This window comes from Bombina bombina, chromosome 3 (assembly GCF_027579735.1).
Source record: "Bombina bombina isolate aBomBom1 chromosome 3, aBomBom1.pri, whole genome shotgun sequence".
Classification (NCBI taxonomy): Eukaryota; Metazoa; Chordata; class Amphibia; order Anura; family Bombinatoridae; genus Bombina; species Bombina bombina.
The window spans coordinates 611,775,228-611,795,899 of NC_069501.1; the positions used below are offsets into that span (position 1 = coordinate 611,775,228).

A 20,672-nucleotide genomic window follows, 5' to 3' on the forward strand; every position below is an offset into this window, starting at 1 on the left:
TATGGTTTTTTGAGCTCTAGATAGCTCACAATATCCGGATGGATGTGGATTCTTAAGCCTGTCAGTGACAGGGTCCGTTGCTGAAGTGTTTGAAGCTTGGTCTCCCTGGACAGGAAGTGACGTCAGAAGTGGGTGTGCCCTCATGCCCCATGCTTCCAACATACCTCACATGTTTGAGGTTAAACAAGGTGAGCACATTTAAATCTCACGTTTAGTTTTTTATTGCCTAGTACTGACATACTGCACCATAATTTGTTTTTGTTTTTGTTTTTCTCCATTCTATGTGCGCTGAACTCTGAAACTCAACTCTATATATATATATATATATATATATATATATATATATATATATATATACCTTTGAGCCCATCCCAGTCAAACCCTTTGACATATAACATATCCCTTTTAAACAAACTAAATGGGGTTTTTTTTTAATAGAAATACTGTCAATACCTTTGTTCTTTACTTAGAAGAAAATGTTACTTTATAGATACTGTATATAGCTATAAATATATGTTCTAAATATTTAAATATATATATTTAAAATAAAAATAACATTTTCTTCTAAATAAAGAAGAAAGGTATTCAAAATATTTCTTAACGCACCTTTAGCTTTAGCACAGTTGACATAGCGCACTTTCGGGTTAGTGCACAAGCAAAATCCAGAAAAGGTTTTTATATTGCGCCCCGTAGAAAAGAATGGGGAAAGGTCAGTTAGGATAGTCTAGCTATCTAACTTACAGATGTTTATGCACCTGAGTAATTCACACTCACGCAACCTTTTTACTTTCTTCTTGTAATATACACAAGAATAGGAGCGCTATTGATTTCACTTGCGCAGTTTTAGTGCTCAATAGTGCTGATATTTTGCGATCCACTTGTAATCTAGGCCTATATATCTCTATTATTCCCACTTATTTATGTGATTGCTTTCTTAGTTGTACTTTGCAAACCTAACTTTAAAATTATTGTGTTATCAATCTATTTTACAGTATGAGAGAATTTTCCTTCTTTCATTATTACAGACTCAAACCTACATATTTAGCGCTGCAGAACCTGTTGGCGCTCTACAAATACCTGATAATAATAATAATGTTACCTAAGAATTTTAAAAAGTTCCATACATAGCAAACAAGACCATGTAATTAAATGAAAAACTAACACACAAGAAAGAACAAAAAGCAACACTTAATAGGGACATACAAGTGGATTTTAAGTTGCTTTGCAATGCATCTAAAATTTCATTAAAATTATTTTTCTAATATTCTTTTTAACACTCTCATTAGTTCAGCTGTACCTTTTTTATAATCTATGCTAAGGAAACCAAACTTTTTATTTTTAAATATATAGTGGTGGTCACTAATGGCGCAATTGGCCATAGCCACATAACTTTATACTCACATGTGTGCTAAAGATAAAGGGCTTGATTTATGAAATGGGAAGCAGACATGGTTTGCTATTGCTGGACATTGTTGCAGTCAGACAACATACGCTGTCTGCATTTATCATTGTGAAAAAGTTATGGAGATTAGGCGCTTAATCTGCAAAAGGGATAAAGGTGTGTATGGAGGTCGTTAGCTAAATATGTAGAAAAAACTGGACCTTGGACAGAATAAGTGAAAAATTCTTCTACAATTTATTTTAAAAAATAAATAAAAACATGATAGTACCAAGATAAAATAAATCACAATCCCTAAGTGTTGCAACACTATATCGATCAATTCATAAAATTTCTAAAATTCAGATATACATTTGTTTCATACACAAATAAAAGGATTTATCTGCTCTTTTGTATCCTTTGTTCAAAGATTTTAGATAGAATGTATTCTTTTATTTCAACACAATTAATAATATTTGTCTCTATTTGATATTTTATATCTATATTTCATCAACTTTAAAATTACAAATATGTAGCAAAAACTAACAATTAGTTAAAACAATTTAAATGCAAGATTATAAATGGTGTCCCCACAATGGCTGTTTACTTATATTGGTTGTAATTTTGTGTATCTAAAAAGTTCATCAAAGCATTTGTAAGTAATTGGAGATAAATTACTGAGGGCTGTGTTCTTTATCCTTATATTTATGTTGTGATATATTACGGTTTCACAGTTACCTCTTTGTATCCTCAGTGAGCTTAATTTGTAGAAAAGGAATGTTCCAAACAGTGTTTAGGGGTGATTTTCTTACCCTCTCTTGTGAGCTGTTACTACTCACGGCTTCCCAGCGGTTCCTATGTGTCCTCAGTTTGACTCTCAGACAAGGGGTTCCGGTAGGTAATTTTCTTTGTGTTACCTTGTCACTGGTCTTTGTAGAAGTGCTCTGATTACAGCACCAAACTGTAATCAGAGCACTTCTACAAAGACCAGTGACAAGGTAACACAAAGAAAATTACCTACCGGAACCCCTTGTCTGAGAGTCAAACTGAGGACACATAGGAACCGCTGGGAAGCCGTGAGTAGTAACAGCTCACAAGAGAGGGTAAGAAAATCACCCCTAAACACTGTTTGGAACATTCCTTTTCTACAAATTAAGCTCACTGAGGATACAAAGAGGTAACTGTGAAACCGTAATATATCACAACATAAATATAAGGATAAAGAACACAGCCCTCAGTAATTTATCTCCAATTACTTACAAATGCTTTGATGAACTTTTTAGATACACAAAATTACAACCAATATAAGTAAACAGCCATTGTGGGGACACCATTTATAATCTTGCATTTAAATTGTTTTAACTAATTGTTAGTTTTTGCTACATATTTGTAATTTTAAAGTTGATGAAATATAGATATAAAATATCAAATAGAGACAAATATTATTAATTGTGTTGAAATAAAAGAATACATTCTATCTAAAATCTTTGAACAAAGGATACAAAAGAGCAGATAAATCCTTTTATTTGTGTATGAAACAAATGTATATCTGAATTTTAGAAATTTTATGAATTGATCGATATAGTGTTGCAACACTTAGGGATTGTGATTTATTTTATCTTGGTACTATCATGTTTTTATTTTTTTTTTGAAAATAAATTGTAGAAGAATTTTTCACTTATTCTGTCCAAGGTCCAGTTTTTTCTACATATTTAGCTAACGACCTCCATACACACCTTTATCCCTTTTGCAGATTAAGCGCCTAATCTCCATAACTTTTTCACTTTATACACCTTTCTATCTGGGAAGTAGATAGTAGGAGAATAGGGCAAGGGTTATTAACTCTTAAGCGCTAGTTTATTTAACCCCCTTTTTTTGCTGCATTTATCATTGAGCAAGCAATTCACCATAATTGTTTGTGCAATGCCACCCCCTGGTAACTGGTGGACAATCAGCTGCTAGCAGGGTCTGTCAATCATCTCGATCGGATCAGGATCATTTCAATCCACCACATTTTACGACCGCTGCCTTTAGTTTCCGGCGAGCCTGAACCGATTGGCCTCTGAAGCAGCCTCCACTGCTTGATAAATAGAGCCTAAAAAACACTAAAATTACACAAAATAAAAAAACTACCATTACAAAAAATAACAAATGAAATAATCCAAAACAATAAAAATTATTCCTATTCTAATACCCTTTAAAAAAAAAACACCCCAAAATAAACCCCCTAATCTATAATAAACTACCAAGGGCCTTTGTGGGCTCTTAAAATGGCCTTTTGTAGGGCATTGCCCTAAAGTTAACAGCTCTTTTGCTATAAAAGAAAATTAAACACCCCCCTAACAGTATAGAAACCCCCACCCCCCCAAACCCACAAAATAAAAATAAAGTAAAGTAAAACCTAATCTACCCATTGCCCTGTAAAGGGCATTTGTATGTGCATTGCCCTTAAAAGGGCATCTAGCTCTTTTGCTGCCCATGAAAATTAAAAAATGTCTATTCTAAAAAGAAAAATCCACCCCAAAATTAAAAAAAAAACATTACACAAAATAACAAGCGAATTATCAAAAATAATATCAAATATTCCTATTCTAATACCCATTTTTTTTTTTAAAAAACCACCCCAAAATAAAAAAAATAATCTATAATAAACTACCAATAGCCCTTAAAAGGGCCTTTTGTAGGGCATTGCCCTAAGTTAAACAGCTCTTTTACCTGAAAAAAAAAAAACACCCCCCAAACCCACAAAATAAAAAAACTATCTAAAAAAAACTAATCTACCCATTACCCCAAAAAGGGCATTTGTATGGGCATTGCCCTTAAAAGGGCATTTAGCTCTTTTACGAAAAGCCCAAACCCTAAACTAAAAAAAAAAACACCCAAAAATGTTTAATAATCCTAACACTAACCCCCGGAGATCCACTTACAGTTGCTGAAGTCCCGCTTAAAGGATCTTCATCCCGTTAGCTCCATCTTCATCCAGGCGGCTCCATCTTCATCCAGACTGCATCTTCTATCTTCATCCCGGCGGTGTCTTCTATCTTCATCACGGCGGCGCGGAGCGGGTCCATCCTGAAGACATCCGACGTGGAGCATCCTCTTCATACGGTCGCTGCCATATACTGAATCTTCAATGCAAGGTATGTGATTCAAAATGGCATCCCTTGCATTCCTATTGGCTGATTTGATTTTGGAAATTCAAATCAGCCAATAGGATGAGAGCTACTGAAATCCTATTGGCTGTTCAAATCAGCCAATAGGATGAGAGCTACTGAAATTCTATTGGCTGATTTGAATAGCCAATAGAATTTCAGTAGCTTTCATCCTATTGGCTGATTTGAACAGCCAAAAGGATTTCAGTAGCTCTCATCCTATTGGCTGATTTAAATTTCCAAAATCAAATCAGCCAATAGGAATGCAAGGGATGCCATTTTGAATCGCGTACCTTGCATTGAAGATTCAGTATACAGCAGCGACCGTATGAAGAGGATGCTTGATGCCGAATGTCTTCAGGATGGACCCGCTCTGCGCTGCGGGATGAAGATAGAAGATGCAGCCGGGATGAAGATAGAAGATGCCACCTGGATGAAGATGGAGCCCGCCTGGGATGAAGATCCTTCAAGCGGGACTTCAGCAACTGTAAGTGGATCTTCGGGGGTTAGTGATAGGATTTTTTTAACTTTTTGGGTGTTTTTTTTTTTAGTTTTAGGTTTGGGCTTTTCGGAAAAAAGAGCTAAATGCCCTTTTCAGGGCAATGTAAAAGAGCAAAATGCCCTTTTAAGGGCAATGTCCCTACAAATGTCATTTTCAGGGTAATGAGTAGCTTAGGTTTTTGTTAGAGTTAGTTTTTTTTTTTATTTTGGGAGGTTGGTTGGGTGGTGGGTTTTACTGTTGGCGGGGTCTTTGTATTTTTTTTTACAGGTAAAAGAGCTGTTTAACTTAGGGCAATGCCCTACAAAAGGCCCTTTTAAGGGCTATTGGTAGTTTATTGTAGGCAAGGGTTTTTATTTTGGGTAGGCTTTTTTATTTTTGATAATTTCGTTATATTTTTCGTAATTTTTTATTTTTTGTAATTAGATAGTTTGTAATTTTTATAGTAGTGTTAGGATTTGTTAATGTGGTATATAGTTTATTTAATTGGTAGTTAGTTTGATTTTAGTTTAATAGTTATATTAGTTTAAATGTTAGTTTAAACTTAGTTTTTTTAATTTGACAGGTAAGTTTTAATTTAATTTAAGATAGGGAAATTGTAATTTTAATATAAAGTTAGGGAGGCGTAGGTTTAAGGGTCACTAGTTTAAATTAGTTTATTGCAATGTGGGGGGCTTTTGGTTTAGGGGTTAATAGTTTAATTTGGTATATTTGGTTGTGGGGGGCTTGCGGTTTAAGGGTTAATAGGTTTATTATAGTGGCGGGAGTGTAGGGCTTAATAACTTTAGTATAGTGGGGGCGATGTGGGAGGACGGCGGATTAAGGGTTAATTATATTTAAATAGTGTTTGCTATGCGCAATGGCGGCGGTTTAGGGGTTAATAAATATTATTAGTGGCGGCGATGTCGGGAGCGGCAGATTAGGGGTTAATAACTTTAATATAGTATTTGCGATGCGGGAGGGCCTCGGTTTAGGGGTTAATAGGTAGTTTATGGGTGTTAGTGTACTTTTTAACACTTTAGTTATTAGTTTTAAGTAACAGTTTCTTTCATGTAATTAGCAAGAGTCCATGAGCTAGTGACGTATGGGATATACATTCCCACCAGGAGGGGCAAAGTTTCCCAAACCTTAAAATGCCTATAAATACACCCCTCACCACACCCACAATTCAGTTTTTACAAACTTTGCCTCCCATGGAGGTGGTGAAGTAAGTTTGTGCTAGATTCTACGTTGATATGTGCTTCGCAGCAGGCTGGAGCCCGGTTTTCCTCTCAGAGTGCAGTGAATGTCAGAGGGATGTGAAGAGAGTATTGCCTATTTGAATACAATGGTCTCCTTCTACGGGATCTATTTCATAGGTTCTCTGTTATCGGTCGTAGAGATTCATCTCTTACCTCCCTTTTCAGATCGACGATATACTCTTATATACCATTACCTCTACTGATTCTCGTTTCAGTACTGGTTTGGCTGTCTACTATATGTAGATGAGTGTCTTAGGGTAAGTAAGTCTTATTTTTTATGACACTCTAAGCTATGGTTGGGCACTTTATATGTAAAGTTCTAAATATATGTGTTTAAACTTATATTTGCCTTGATTCAGGATAAACAGTATTCCTTATTTCAGACAGTTTCATTATTTGGGATAATGCATATAAAATATTTTTTTCTCACCTTGAAAATTTTCAATTGACTTTTTTCCCGGCGGGCTGTTAGGCTCGCGGGGGCAGAAAATACTTCAAATTATTGTGTCATTCTTGGCGCAAACTTTTTTGGCGCAAAATTTTGTCATTTCCGGCGTCGTAGTTGACGCCGGAAATTTGTTCGTTGTTACGTCATTTTTTGATGCATGTGTGTTCAGACGTTTTTTTGCGCCAAAAAATGTGGGCGTCGTTTTTGGCGTCAGAGGACATGGCGTCATACTTGGCGCCAAAAAATATGGGCGTTGTACTTGGCGCCAATAATGTGGGCGTCATTCTTGTTCACTTTTTCTCACATTATTTAAGTCTCACTTTTTTGTTGCTTCTGGTTGCTAGAAGCTTGTTTATTTTGCATTTTTTCCCATTCCTGAAACTGTCATTTAAGGAATTTGATAATTTTGCTTTATATGTTGTTTTTTTCTATTACATATTGCAAGATTTTCCATTCTCTGTTCCTGGATCAGAACATGCTGAGGGATTCCTGTTGACTGAGATCAGTCCTACCAAAGCTAAGTTCATTTATTTTAAATGTTATGAATGTTTATCTTTAGCTATGGTTTGTAATAAGTTATCATGATAAACTTTTACATGCAGAATCCATTAGAATTTATGCTTTATATATTGCTATTCTTTTTACATCTTATGTACAAGATATACTTAGAAATTTATAAGAATTTTTTTCTGATTCTATTTTAAAGGCTTTGTCTGACTTCCCGCCTTCTAATAAATTTTTAGGTCTTTTTCAAACTTCTTTTTTAGTTGATGAAGTTTCAAATGACCAACAACATATTGAATTATCCTTCTCTGATGGTGTTTTTTTCTCATTCAGAATTTTTCTTCATCAGATATTGACACTAACAAATCTACTTTTTTATTTTTTAATAGAGTACATTGTTCTTTGGTCAAAAGGTGTTGATTATTTTGGATATTGAAGTAACTAGTTCTTTGGATTTTAAAGACTAGCTAACATTTAAATTCTGCTTATTTCTCCTCTGTGATTTCTTCAGAGGTTTTTTCTAGTTCCTGATACTAGGGAATGGAATAGGCTGATAATTTTCTTTTAGTCCTTATTTCAGGTTTTTTAAATTATATTCTTTGCCGGCAGTTAGTTTTGAGGAAAGATTCCCCAAGTTAATGGAGTTATCTCTACTCCTGCTAAATATACTATTATTCATTAGCAAATAGTATTTATTTTTTTCCTTCAGATGGTTTTATCTAATTTAAGGAAAATTATTTTCAGGTACTTTTCTTAGACCTGTAATTTATTTGGCTGATGTTGCAATTGCTTCATCTTTCTGGTTGGATACTTTAAGATCAAGTATCGGATTTTAATTTGTTTAGCATTGTTAAAAGGACAAAATCTACTTCTCTTTTGAGGTTCAGACTAAGTGCTATTGCATTGTCTTGTTTTCTTGCATTTGTTGATTGTGCAAGTCCAGTGTGTTGACTGGTCCTTTAACTTAATTAACATGCTAATAATTTCATTTGTGTTGTCATTTTATTAAATATTTTCACAAATGAGGTTTAATCTATGTCTTTAGCTATTTTAGCTAGAAGAACTTTGTGATTTCAATCTTGGATTGCTAATTTGATTTCTAAAATCCATATTTCTTTTTTTCCAAGGTAATCAATTATTTGGTTCATAATTGGATTCAATTCTTTAACTGTTACTATGGGCTTCAAGATTGAGTTCTAAGACTAAAACTTTAAGCTTATATTAGTTTTCTGTTCTTTCTAAAGAATTGAGTCCTGAATTCTTCCCCAAGTAACATGTTTATAATTGGAAGTTTTTTTCAACATTCAATTAAGCCTTTTTAAAGTCAGCTCCCCAAATTTGCATGTAGGTGCGGTTCTTATTCCAGCTTGACTGGTAAGGGGCAGGTTGAGACTTTTTTGAAATTTGTTTGGTTCTATTCGGTCCAAACTTCTTAGACTTTGGGTACAGAATAGGATTCAGAGTAAAACCATCTGTGAGAAGTCTTTTTTCTCTATCATATTCCAGCTATTTCAGTAAGACTAACACTTTCCTGAAGTGTATTCAGACCTATATGTTTTGGGTACTGGTGAAGCGCGGCTGGTCACCCGTTGGGGCTCAAGCGCTGCTCAGACCTGGAGTCTTCTGGGGTATTTATTCCAGTTCCATTTCTAGGAACTGGGTTTTGGGGATTTATTCAAGACTATTCATTGTTCCAAAGATAGAAAATCATTTTGAATTGTCATATAAGTGTACCATCTTTTAGAATGGAGTTTATATGGTCTATTCTACCTTTTTGGTCAGTGATGGCATTATTTGTTTACAATAGATACAATAAATGCATATCTTCATTTTCTGTTTTCATTCAGATTATTTTATTTTCTGAGATTCTCTTTTTTTGACAAGTATTACCAATTTGTTGCTTTTCCTTCTAGTCTAGCGACAGCTCTAAGAATCTTTTCTAAGGTTCTCAGTGTTCCTTATTTGGACGGTATGGTGGTACTGGTTCAGTCTTTTCATTCTGTGGAATCTCATACGATTCAACTTTTTGTCTCTTCAAGACATGGTTAGAGGATCTTTTTATCAAAAGCTCCTTGATTCCTCATACAAGGGTCACCTTTTTTTAGGTTTCCAGATAAATTGTGTCAATGTTTTTGTCTCTAACAGACAAGTGACAAGTTTATTGGGTTCCGTTTGTCGGAATTTTCAGTCTCTATTATTTCTTTCAAGTTGCTATATATGCATGGAAGTTTCAGGTTTCATGGCTGCAGCATTGGATTCGATTCCCTTTGCTCATTTAGGAAACCTTTCCAGTTTTCTTATGCTGAATAATGGTGCAGGGATTCTAGGATATCACTTTTTATATCTTTGAATCCTAATATTAACTATCTTTGATTCGGTGGTTAAGATCACCATCATTTAGTTCTATAGGTCTCTTCGGTTCTTTCAACCTGGACCATGATCTGCAGATGTGAGTCTTTTAGGTTGGGAGGCTGTCTGAGGATCTCTGTCAGCACAAGGGGTTTGGAAATCTCAGGAGGCGAGATTACCTTTTCATATTTTTGGAACTCTGTGCATTCTCAGAGTTCTTCAGTTTGGTTTCTTTTTCAAGAAGAGACGTTTATTGTTTTCAGACAGACATTGTCACAATTGTGGCGTATGTCAATTATCAGGGTGGGACTATCAGTTCTTAGGCTGTGACAGAAATATCTTGGATATTTGCTTGGGCTAAATTCAGCTCCTATCTAATTTCTGTGGTCTTTTTCCCAGGTATAGACATTGGGAAGCGGATTATCTCTGTTAATCAAGCTTTACATCCGGGAGAATGGTCTTTTTTACCCAGATATGTTTTTCAATTTTTCAGATGTGAGGGCTTCCAGTAATGGATCTGTTGGCATCTAATCTAAAACAAGGAACTTCCCAGGGGCCTATTTAGGTTCGGGGATCTTCACGCGGAAGTAGTGTATGCATTGACACTTCTTTGGAATTATCAATCTGCCTATATTTTTTCATCTCTGGTTCTTCTTTTTAAAGTGATTTTCAAAATCATCAGAGAGCAATCTTGGTGTGGCTGGTGGCTTTAGCATGGCCACACAGGTTTTGTTATATAGTTCTTGTTCGGATGTTCAGTTGCCAATCTTGGTTACTTCCATTATAGCCATACCTTATATCTTAACTTTCTTTTTTTTTTCATCAGGAATTCAAATTATTAATTTGATGGTATGAAAATGTAATGCTTAGTACTTAGTCATAGGAGTTTCTCTGACTCAGTAAGTAATACTATGTTGCAGGCTCGTAAATCTGTGTCTAATAGGATTTATTATCGAGTTTAGAAGATTTACATCTCATGATGCTCTTCTTATAAATTCTCTTGGCATTCTTTTAGAATTCCTAGGATTTTATAGTTTCTTCTTAGATTTTGTCTGCATGTTCCTTGAAAGGACAAATCTCTGCTTTTCCTGTGCTGTTTCACAGTAAGAATTGCTAAATCTTTCTAATATTCTTTGTTTTGTTCAGGCTTTGGTTCGTATCAGGCCTGTCATTAAGTCAATTTCTCCTCTTTGGAGTCTTAATTTGATTCTGAAGGCTTTACAGGCTCTTCTGTTTGAGCATATGCTTTCTTTGGACATTAATTACTTTTATGGAAAGTATTGTTCTTTTTAGACATCTCTTCAACTAGAACAGTTTTAAATTATCTGTTCTTTCTTGTGAATCTCCTTGTTCTGATTTTTTATCAGGATAAGGTGGTTTTTCCTCATTTCAATTTTCACCTAAAGTTGTGAATTCTAACAACATTAGTGGAGGAATTATTGTCTTTTCATTGTGTCTTAATCCTAAGAATTCTTTGATAAGATTCTTACATTCTTTGGATGTGGTAAGAGTTTTGAAATATTATGTTGAAGCTATTCAGATTTCAGGCAGACTTCTAGTCTATTTGTTATCTTTTCTGGTTTTAGGAAAGGTCAGAAGGCTTCTGCCATTTCTTTGGCATCTTGGTTAAAGCTTTTGATTCATCATGCTTATTTAGAGACGGGTTAATCCCCGTCTCAGAGGATTACGGCTCATTCTACTAGGTAAGTTTCTACTTCCTGGGCTTTTTAAGAATGAAGCTTCTGTTGATCAGATTTGCAAAGCAATGATTTGGTCTTCTTTGCATATTTTTACTATATTCTACCATTTTGATGTTTTCTCTTCTTAAGAAGCAGATTTTGGTAGAATAGTACTTCAGGCAGCTGTTTCAGTTTGATTCTTCTGCTTATATTTCAGTTTTTTTCATTTTTAAAATTGAAACTCTTGATTTGGGTAGTGGATTAATTTTTCAGCGGAATTGGCTGTGTTTATTTTATCCCTCCCTCTCTAGTGACTCTTGCGTGGAAGTTCCACATCTTGGGTATTTATTTATTATCCCATACGTCACTAGCTCATGGACTCTTGCTAATTACATGAAAGAAAACATAATTTATGTAAGAACTTACCTGATAAATTCATTTCTTTCATATTAGCAAGAGTCCATGAGGCCCACCCTTTTTGTGGTGGTTATGATTTTTTTGTATAAAGCCCAATTATTCCAATTCCTTATTTTTGATGCTTTCGCTCCTTTCTTATCACCCCACTTCTTGGCTATTCGTTAAACTGAATTGTGGGTGTGGTGAGGGGTGTATTTATAGGCATTTTAAGGTTTGGGAAACTTTGCCCCTCCTGGTGGGAATGTATATCCCATACGTCACTAGCTCATGGACTCTTGCTAATATGAAAGAAATTAATTTATCAGGTAAGTTCTTACATAAATTATGTTTTTGTTGCGTAAAACTCATAACTACTGCTTTCAGATAGCGTTATGGATATTGTCATTAGAGAGTGTAACGCAAGCTTTTTAGCCAGAACGCAAAACTTGTAATGGCTTCGCTATGGAAGTCCCATGAAAAAACTTCATTTTTACGAGTGCGGGACTGATGTTGCGTTACAGGATAAAAGGCTTGCGGTACAGCTATACTGACAAGACTTGTAATGGTTGCGGTGCTGTTTTAACGCTGAAATGGACATTTTTTCAGTGTTAAAAGACGAACGCACAACTCGTAATCTACCTGATAGAAAATTATTTTGCATTAATTAATTAGAGTTAACTGTACTTTCTACTCAGATTGACTACATTTTGTACAAACACACAAATTGTAATTTATTATACATAGTAATGGAAACCACAAACAAGCCTCTCTTGTTTGGCCAAGCTTAGATCTATGTGATCATGCGCAATCAGAAGCAATATCTTTTAACAGTAGTATTTTTGCAAACCTGGATATATTTAAAAATCCATCTAATGAAATTTTAAATATACTATTGTATGTTTCATGGTCAACGTATGTCCCTTAAAAGCAATCATCAATTTACATTGAATGACATTTTATAACATGTTTAATGTGACTAGAAATGTTTGTTCTAGCATATGTGCTTTTCTTCTCTATATAATTTTGCTTTAGTTAAAGTGATGGTTGGACTCACCCATAGAGATCATAGACACCTAGAAAATGGGCATCTGCTGTTACAAAGCGCTTTCTAAAGTTTCATTAGTTAACCATTATCAGAGCTCATTTAAAAAAACATATGAACGTTACTTACCAGAGTGCGCTAAGTGCTTTTACTTTGTAAACCAAAAAAAATTAAAACAACAACCAAAAAAAAAAAAACTTCAAGACCACACAGAGTATAATGATTTTGAATCATAATTGTATTGGGTGGGAAAACTTTTTCTCTCAAATTTTACATTCCGCAAGCCAATACTCATTATGTTACATTATTTTGGCAGCTCTGTTTCTTCATCTTCTCATATTCTGTTTTTTTTTTTTTCTTGTTAGGCTGGGCTCCAGTATCCAATTTATGTGCAACGAGGGTTATGATTTACAAGGCTCTAAGAGCATCACTTGCATGAAAGTGAGTGACATGTTTGCGGCCTGGAGTGACCATCGGCCTGTGTGCAGAGGTAAGATACAGTTTAAAAATGAAGGAAATCCTTAGAGACAGAACTTGCAGGAGCTATCCCAGTTTAAAGTTCAAACCTTTGTTAATGGGACATTAAATAAACACATTGAGATGGTGATATAGAATGATAAATCATATATATATAAAAAAAAAACTCTGCAATATACTTTCATTATTTATTTTACCCCCTTTTCTTGAAATTCTATTCTTAAATTGTGAACTTTTCAGTTCCTGTTAGAAATGTGCAGAACAGCGTTATATTCAACATAGTCATTGGCTTCACACTCTAGTGACCTATTTATAACTGTCCCTAATTGGCTACAGCAGAGAAGGTAACCTAAGTTACAACATGGCAGCTCCCATTGTTTTATAGACACTAAAACTTGACACCTATTTTGTCAATATTAAAACAGCTAATGAAACTTTACAATAAAGCATTGACATGTTATTCTCATACTAATCTTTTCTTTGAATGCATTATTCTATCTAGAATTTATTTCGTGCTTAATATTCCTTTTAAATGGGGCATAGGTCTTAGAGTTACTAAGAGTTAACCCTATAACTGTCTGGGACAAACACGTACTTCAGAATTAACAAATATTTCAGTTCTATTCATAACATCTGGGTTGTAGCTTATGAGTTTTCTTCCAGTGGACAATTTGAGCCCTCCAAATCCATATTTTAGGCATACAGGTCAAACTTAAATGTCAGTCAACCATTAAACACACTAACAAAAATGTGTTGTATCTTCTTAAAGGGACATTAAACACTTTGAGATGGTAATATAATATGATAAATCATATATATATATATAAAAAAAAATCTGCAATATACTTTCATTATTTATTTTGTCCTCCTTTCCTCTTTTAACTATAGGTAATTTGCTCTAGAATTTAATAAATAGCAGATATTCTGCGACAAAATGATTCATTGAGACAGCTTGAAATTATTGATTTAAAGGAGCATTCATGTCTTTGTTTTGTTCCAGGCATTTAAAAACTTTATTACATTGTGTTTTTATTGAAAAGAAAGACTGATTCTATATTTGTGAGATGTTTCTATTCCATCTCCTGGAGTTTTTGTTAGTTTCCAAATTAAATCAGATTTAATTTTACATTTTAATGCAAACATATTGTAATGTGTTTAAGTAGTGTTCTTTCATAGACATCAAGGAGGTTTTTTTTTAATGGCCCTTTAAAAAAATATGGCATATGAGAGGTGGTTTTGCCACCTCTGCTGGGGCAGCATTAGATATCTCTTGTTCCCATAGACACCAGCATAAACCTCTTGGAAATTATTCTTTTGAAACATTATAATCTTTTCTAAGACTAATGATATATATGTTTCTATTATTGAAAAAAAAGCTATGAACATACAGCTCAGGCAATTTAGTTGCTAAATATCTCATAATTAATTTATCCAAATGCATTGCTAATTGACTTATTCCTATTTCTTCAGTTTAATGTTAATAAAAAAAATTCAAGAATACATTAATTACATTATTCATAATATAGTACTTTAATATAGTAGTTTACTGCATCAGGAATGTGTTCCATAAAAAAAAAAAATCTTCTCATAATACCTGGTCTGAGAGGAACTGTGTCCCTTGTCCTGCCAGTACCTGTTATCAGACACATTATATTTTCTGCATGTTTTTTTTGTTCCCTGCATATTTATTTATATAGTGTACTTTGTGTACACAACATTTTATTGTTGTGTATGGTTGTTTGTACAAATGTAAACTGTCTTAATGGCATTTCCTGTTGCCATGGCGCCATCATATGAATGAACGTTTATTAAAGCATTTTACTGTTTCAGTGTCTGATAACCTGAGATGCCTACAGTTCCCATAACAATATCTGGATTCTGAGTATATTCACTGGGGAGTAGTTTAGACCTGGGGCACCATGGAGTCCTGTGAGAATTAGCTGTAGCTTGATTGCTACAGAAGATTTCTGTGTGTGTGTCAATATGTGCCTCTGTGGCATCATACAAAAGGTCACTCTGATTACTTCTCATAGCTCAGATATACACTAGTGATTTTACCACATTGTGACTTAACCCTTTCACACAAATTATCTTTTCCTGCGTTTGATATGTTAAAACACAAATCCTATGAATCACATAAATAAGAAAATCCAGAAATAGAAATTTATGTTTAAGATCTCTAATTATATTCTATTATGTGCAAGGAGTAATGAATCTTTGTGCTAAAATCATTATTTTGAGCAGGAGAGAGAGAGAGCAAAGTCATCTAGAAATATTGCAGGAGGAACATCTAGTGTAGGCCCTGGCTTATTACACTCTCAGGGCTTTTCTAAAATATAATTGTTTTTCTTTATCATTAAAATTAATAACAGTCTAAAATGATGGCCCTAAATGAAGTTTCCCCTAACTGAATTTTCTGGGACTTTATATTGAATGCCTTAGGAAACAGAAGTGTCCTTGCTGTAATTTAAAATGATCTTGCAACAATATTAAACTTAAACCAGATGGTGCCTCTGATCTTTTTTACGTTTGGGTTCATCCACTGTCAGGAAAGCAAGTCAAGAAATAAAAATCCCTTACTCCACAACAGTAACCTTAAAATGTGGGAATAAAATAACTGTCAGGCAATTTGGAACCCAATTATGTCTGCACACGCTCCCTCCACCCACATTCTTGGTAAACCTGAGAGATACCCTGGGACACTGATTTATGTGTCATAACTTCTCAGCAATGCATCTGTCACTCCAGCAAGTGGGTGACAGTGGGGGGTGATGAGAGAGAATGCATAAAGGCATGTGTCTGACTGCAGCATAATGGATTGCAGAGCTTTTGTAAATGAATGGCAATTAAGAGTTATTGCATTTTTTAAAGAACATATGCATATTGTATATCCTCTTCACTCTCTCGTATTGGCTTTCCACAAGCTTACCTAAAAATGTGCCCTCCCCTTTCTTGCCTTCCACGAGGTTTGGTGCATGGGTGCCAAGTCAGCTGAGCATTGTCCTGCAGAACAACAAGACCCTCATTAATTAGCATTCTTCCTTGTCAGTAAGATTCCTTAGTGAGCTAACTCCTTTTACTGCAGCACTGTCCTAGCAATACTTCGTATTCAAAGCCACACATCTACCCCAGACCTACTCAGTATGAGGTGGAGACACATCCTATAGCTTTCAGGGGGTAAAGTAAAGGGACAACAGACTGGTGTAGTTGAGCTGCGTCTTCATCAAAAAATGTCTTCTCTGTTTCCACAGTTAAATTAGCTTCTGCACTGTAAACTGACTTAACCTCTTTGATTCCTGACAGGACTGCTTGTGCATTGAAAATTATAGACTATATAAATATATATATAATTAGAGGAGAGGAAAGAAGTTTGTTATAAACATAGAACAGAGGTCTCACATCAAACCGTAGGCTATGTCCAGCTCTTTGGCTGGCGTTAAATATACGACAAACTCTTAATGAATTCTGACCTTTCAAGGGATTTATGGACTCAGCTGCAGAGCTGTATCATCTCATCTTGCCTAAGGTTTAGCCATCTGTGTGAGGGGATTTAAGTGTTTGCTTGTATGTTCCTACACACAAACTCATACACATACACACATACAAACACACATGAATATGCAAACACACACATAAACATACACATACACATAAACACACACATACACATAAACATACACATAAACACACACATACACATAAACATACACATAAACACACACATACACATAAACACACACATACACATAAACATACACATAAACACACACATATACATACACATACACATAAACATACACATACACATAAACATACACATAAACATAAACACACACATACACATAAACATACACATAACCATACACATACACATACACACACATACACATAAACATACACATAAACATACACATAAACACACACATACACATAAACATACACATAAACATACACATAAACATAAACATACACATAAACACACACATATACATAAACACACATACACATAAACATACACATAAAAATACACATACACATAAACATACACATAAACACACACATACACATAAACATACACATAACCATACACATAAACACACACACACACATACACATAAACATACACATAAACACACACATACACATAAACACACACATACACATACACATAAACACACACATACACATAAACACACACATACACATAAACACACACATACACATAAACACACACATACACATAAACATACACATAAACATACACATAAACACACACATACACATAAACACACACATACACATAAACATACACATAAACACACACATACACATAAACACACATTACTATAAACACACACATACACATAAACATATACATACACATAAACACATACATACACATAAACACACACATACACATAAACACACACACACACATACACATAAACATACACATAAACACACACATACACATAAACACACACATACACATAAACATACACAGATACACACACAATATATTTTAATGTGCATTGACATAAACCAGAAGTTTAAAATATTATTTCTACATATTTATAGTTTGTATGCTAATAATGCAAAGTTAAAAGGACATAAAAGGACATGAAACCCACCATTTTTCTTTCATGATTCAGATAGAGAATAGACTTTTAAAAAAGTTTCACATATACTTCTATTATCAAATTTGCTTAGTTCTGTCGTTATTCTGTGTTGAAGAGATATCTATATAGGTAATGTGCACGCCTGGAGCACATGACAGGAAAAAGTGCTAATGTATAACATTGTCATATAGTACTGCACATGCTTGCACACTCCTGAACTTACCGCCCTGCCTTTCAACAAAGGATAACAAGAAAAGGAAGACCATTTGATAATAAAAGTAAATTAAAAAATTGTGTGTTCTATCTGAATCATGAAAGAGAAATGTTGTGTTTAATGTCCCTTTAAAAGTTCACCAGAGGACATTTGAACAATTTAAAGAGCACCACAGTATTGCATTAACCAACAAAAATAATTATCTTGCCAGATGCAATAAAATTTCCTGGGTCAACACAAACAAAGCTCATAGGCATTGCGGAACCTTCAACTATCCATTACTCGTAAAGTCAAGAGTGACGCCAAGCTGCAAGCTTACTATCCTAAAACCAAATAGGTATCCTCCATCCTTTAAGCACTGTTTGTAGTTGGTCATGCCCCTTATTGTGGTTGGGGTCCAGATGTGTTTTTTTAATATTGATTATAAATATACCATAACAAAAAAGTAAATAAATTAGAAAAGCATCAATTCAGTTGTCCATTTTTAGTGATGTACTTTGTTAATGAATATAGTGTTTTGAAATGTGAATTTGCTAGTGCAATGTGTGCCTTCTTGTGATATAATATGTGTCTGGTTTATCTCTCAGCGAGGATGTGTGATGCACATGTACGAGGGCCTTCTGGGGTCATTACCTCCCCAAATTTTCCAGTCCAGTATGACAGTAATGCGCATTGTGCCTGGATCATCACTGCTGTTAACCCAGCCAAGGTAAGACTGCCTTTTTGTTTAATTATATATGATATTCAGATCTCATAACTTGTAAATGAATCAAAATTAAATTTGAATTTACAAACATATCATGGGACCTATTTATTAATGTACGAGCGGACATGATCCAATATTGCGGATCATGTCCGCTGCACATCAATAAATGCCGACAGCATACGCTGTGACCTGCTGGTGCAATATCGCCCCCTGCAGATTCGCGGTAAATCGGCCGCTAACAGGGGTGTCAATCAACCCGATCATATTGGATCGGGTTGATTTCCGGCGATGTCTGTCCGCCACCTCAGAGCAGGTGGACAGGTTATGGAGCAGCGATCTTTAGACCGCTGCTCCATAACTTGTGTTTCTGGTGAGCCTGAAGGCTCGCCAGAAACACGGGCATCAAGCTCCATACGGACCTTGATAAATATATCCCAATATATGAATTTAGTTTCTAATAGAAAACAATTGCAATTGTTTTTGGTGAAATTTGCAGTTGAAATGTTTGTTTTTTGTTTTTTTTCTCCTGTTACCTTAACAGTACATTTATAATTAGAATGATCTAGAGTTTTTCAGTTTCCTCCTATCCTTCCACTTGGGTTTCAGTTTCTACATATATGAAGTTAGTAGCTCTTGCTCTGTAAAGTGTGAATATTATTTCTATTTTGCACGGATGTTGAAAAATGCAACTAACAGTTGTACCGTTGAAGGATCTCCAGACCCCTCAGCCTTCATCAGTGTATTATGTCATCAAGGAAACGTTTACTTAGCAAACCAACTGGTTTGTAAATGTTTCTCATTTCAAAATGGAGTATCTCTAGTCTGTTAGAAGAGTTTAACCTTACGCCAGAAGAAGTCATATTTTAATATTTCTATTCAGCAAAATCATTTCACAACCCTGACTTTAGGTCTCACTCTGTCTCCATAGATGCTTTCCAAACTCTTGGCAGCCTTTTTGTCAAAAGATAAGTATAAAAATAAATGTGGTGAGTCCTTATGATATAGCACTGGAAGAGATTGTCCATTGAGACAGAGGCAATTAGGGATAAAGGGCTATTACAATGGTGCTTATGTAACAGTACTGTGTTGTTGTCATGAGCTGATCATTTTTTGTCAGGTTGCAATGAGAAGTCTGTTATCACTAGATTATTTTTTTATTTTTATTTTTATCAATTTCAGTGGTTCACAATTGGATCAAGCCCTAAGCTGCTTTGTGTTTTAGATATGAAGGTGTTGTATTTGGTATAATTGCAGTAGTTCTATCTATAAAAGGTTTTTTTTATGCTGATCTTGCTTAACAACATAAAATAAATGAAACGATAAACCATTGTTTGACAAGATGATTATTGCCCTGTTTACAGGTGTTGAAGCCAATATTGTTTGACAGCATTCTATGGAATTCTATTAATAGCAGAAACTGATGCTAGAGGATATTCCACATCTCCATTTCTTATTTTTCATTAAGCAGTTTTGATCACTGCTCCACATTTTCTGCCATAGGTGTTAATATTAACTCTGAGATCAGAGCTCCAACTATTGGCCTAGTAAAAATAAAAAGAAGGAAACCTTTGTAGGTCTAACATAAAAAGAGCTCTAAATTATTATTTGGATGCTGCCAGGAACATTATCAAGGTTGATTTATTGTTTATTCTCCATGCAGGTCCTAGAAGAGGCATGCTTTTTCCCCTCATGGCTCATTCTACAAGAATCATGACATCATAGTGTGCCAGGAATAACAAAGCTTATATTAGCTATATGTTTTTCCTTAAAATATTTCCCTTAGATAAATTCAAACAGAACACTGCCAGAAACAATAGTACTTACTGTAAAGTTTGTTGGAGGAGAGATAATTGTCTCAGACTGTTTTTAAGGGTCTGAGCTAGGCCCCTTAGTTCCAGTGACAGGTCATCTTAATGCTACAGCAAACAAGGACATTTTAGACAATTGGGTGCTTCCAACTTTTTGGCA

The 20,672-nt window shown here is 34.7% G+C and overlaps 1 protein-coding gene across 1 annotated transcript in view; it reads left to right on the top strand.

The window, feature by feature from the left end:
• The window catches only part of LOC128652451 (CUB and sushi domain-containing protein 2-like), a 1,617,569-nt gene that overhangs the window by 934,939 nt on the left and 661,958 nt on the right, over positions 1 to 20,672 (top strand). The window contains 2 exon segments of the mRNA XM_053705390.1: positions 13,054 to 13,178; positions 18,586 to 18,707. Coding sequence (XP_053561365.1) covers positions 13,054 to 13,178; positions 18,586 to 18,707 — 247 coding nt within the window.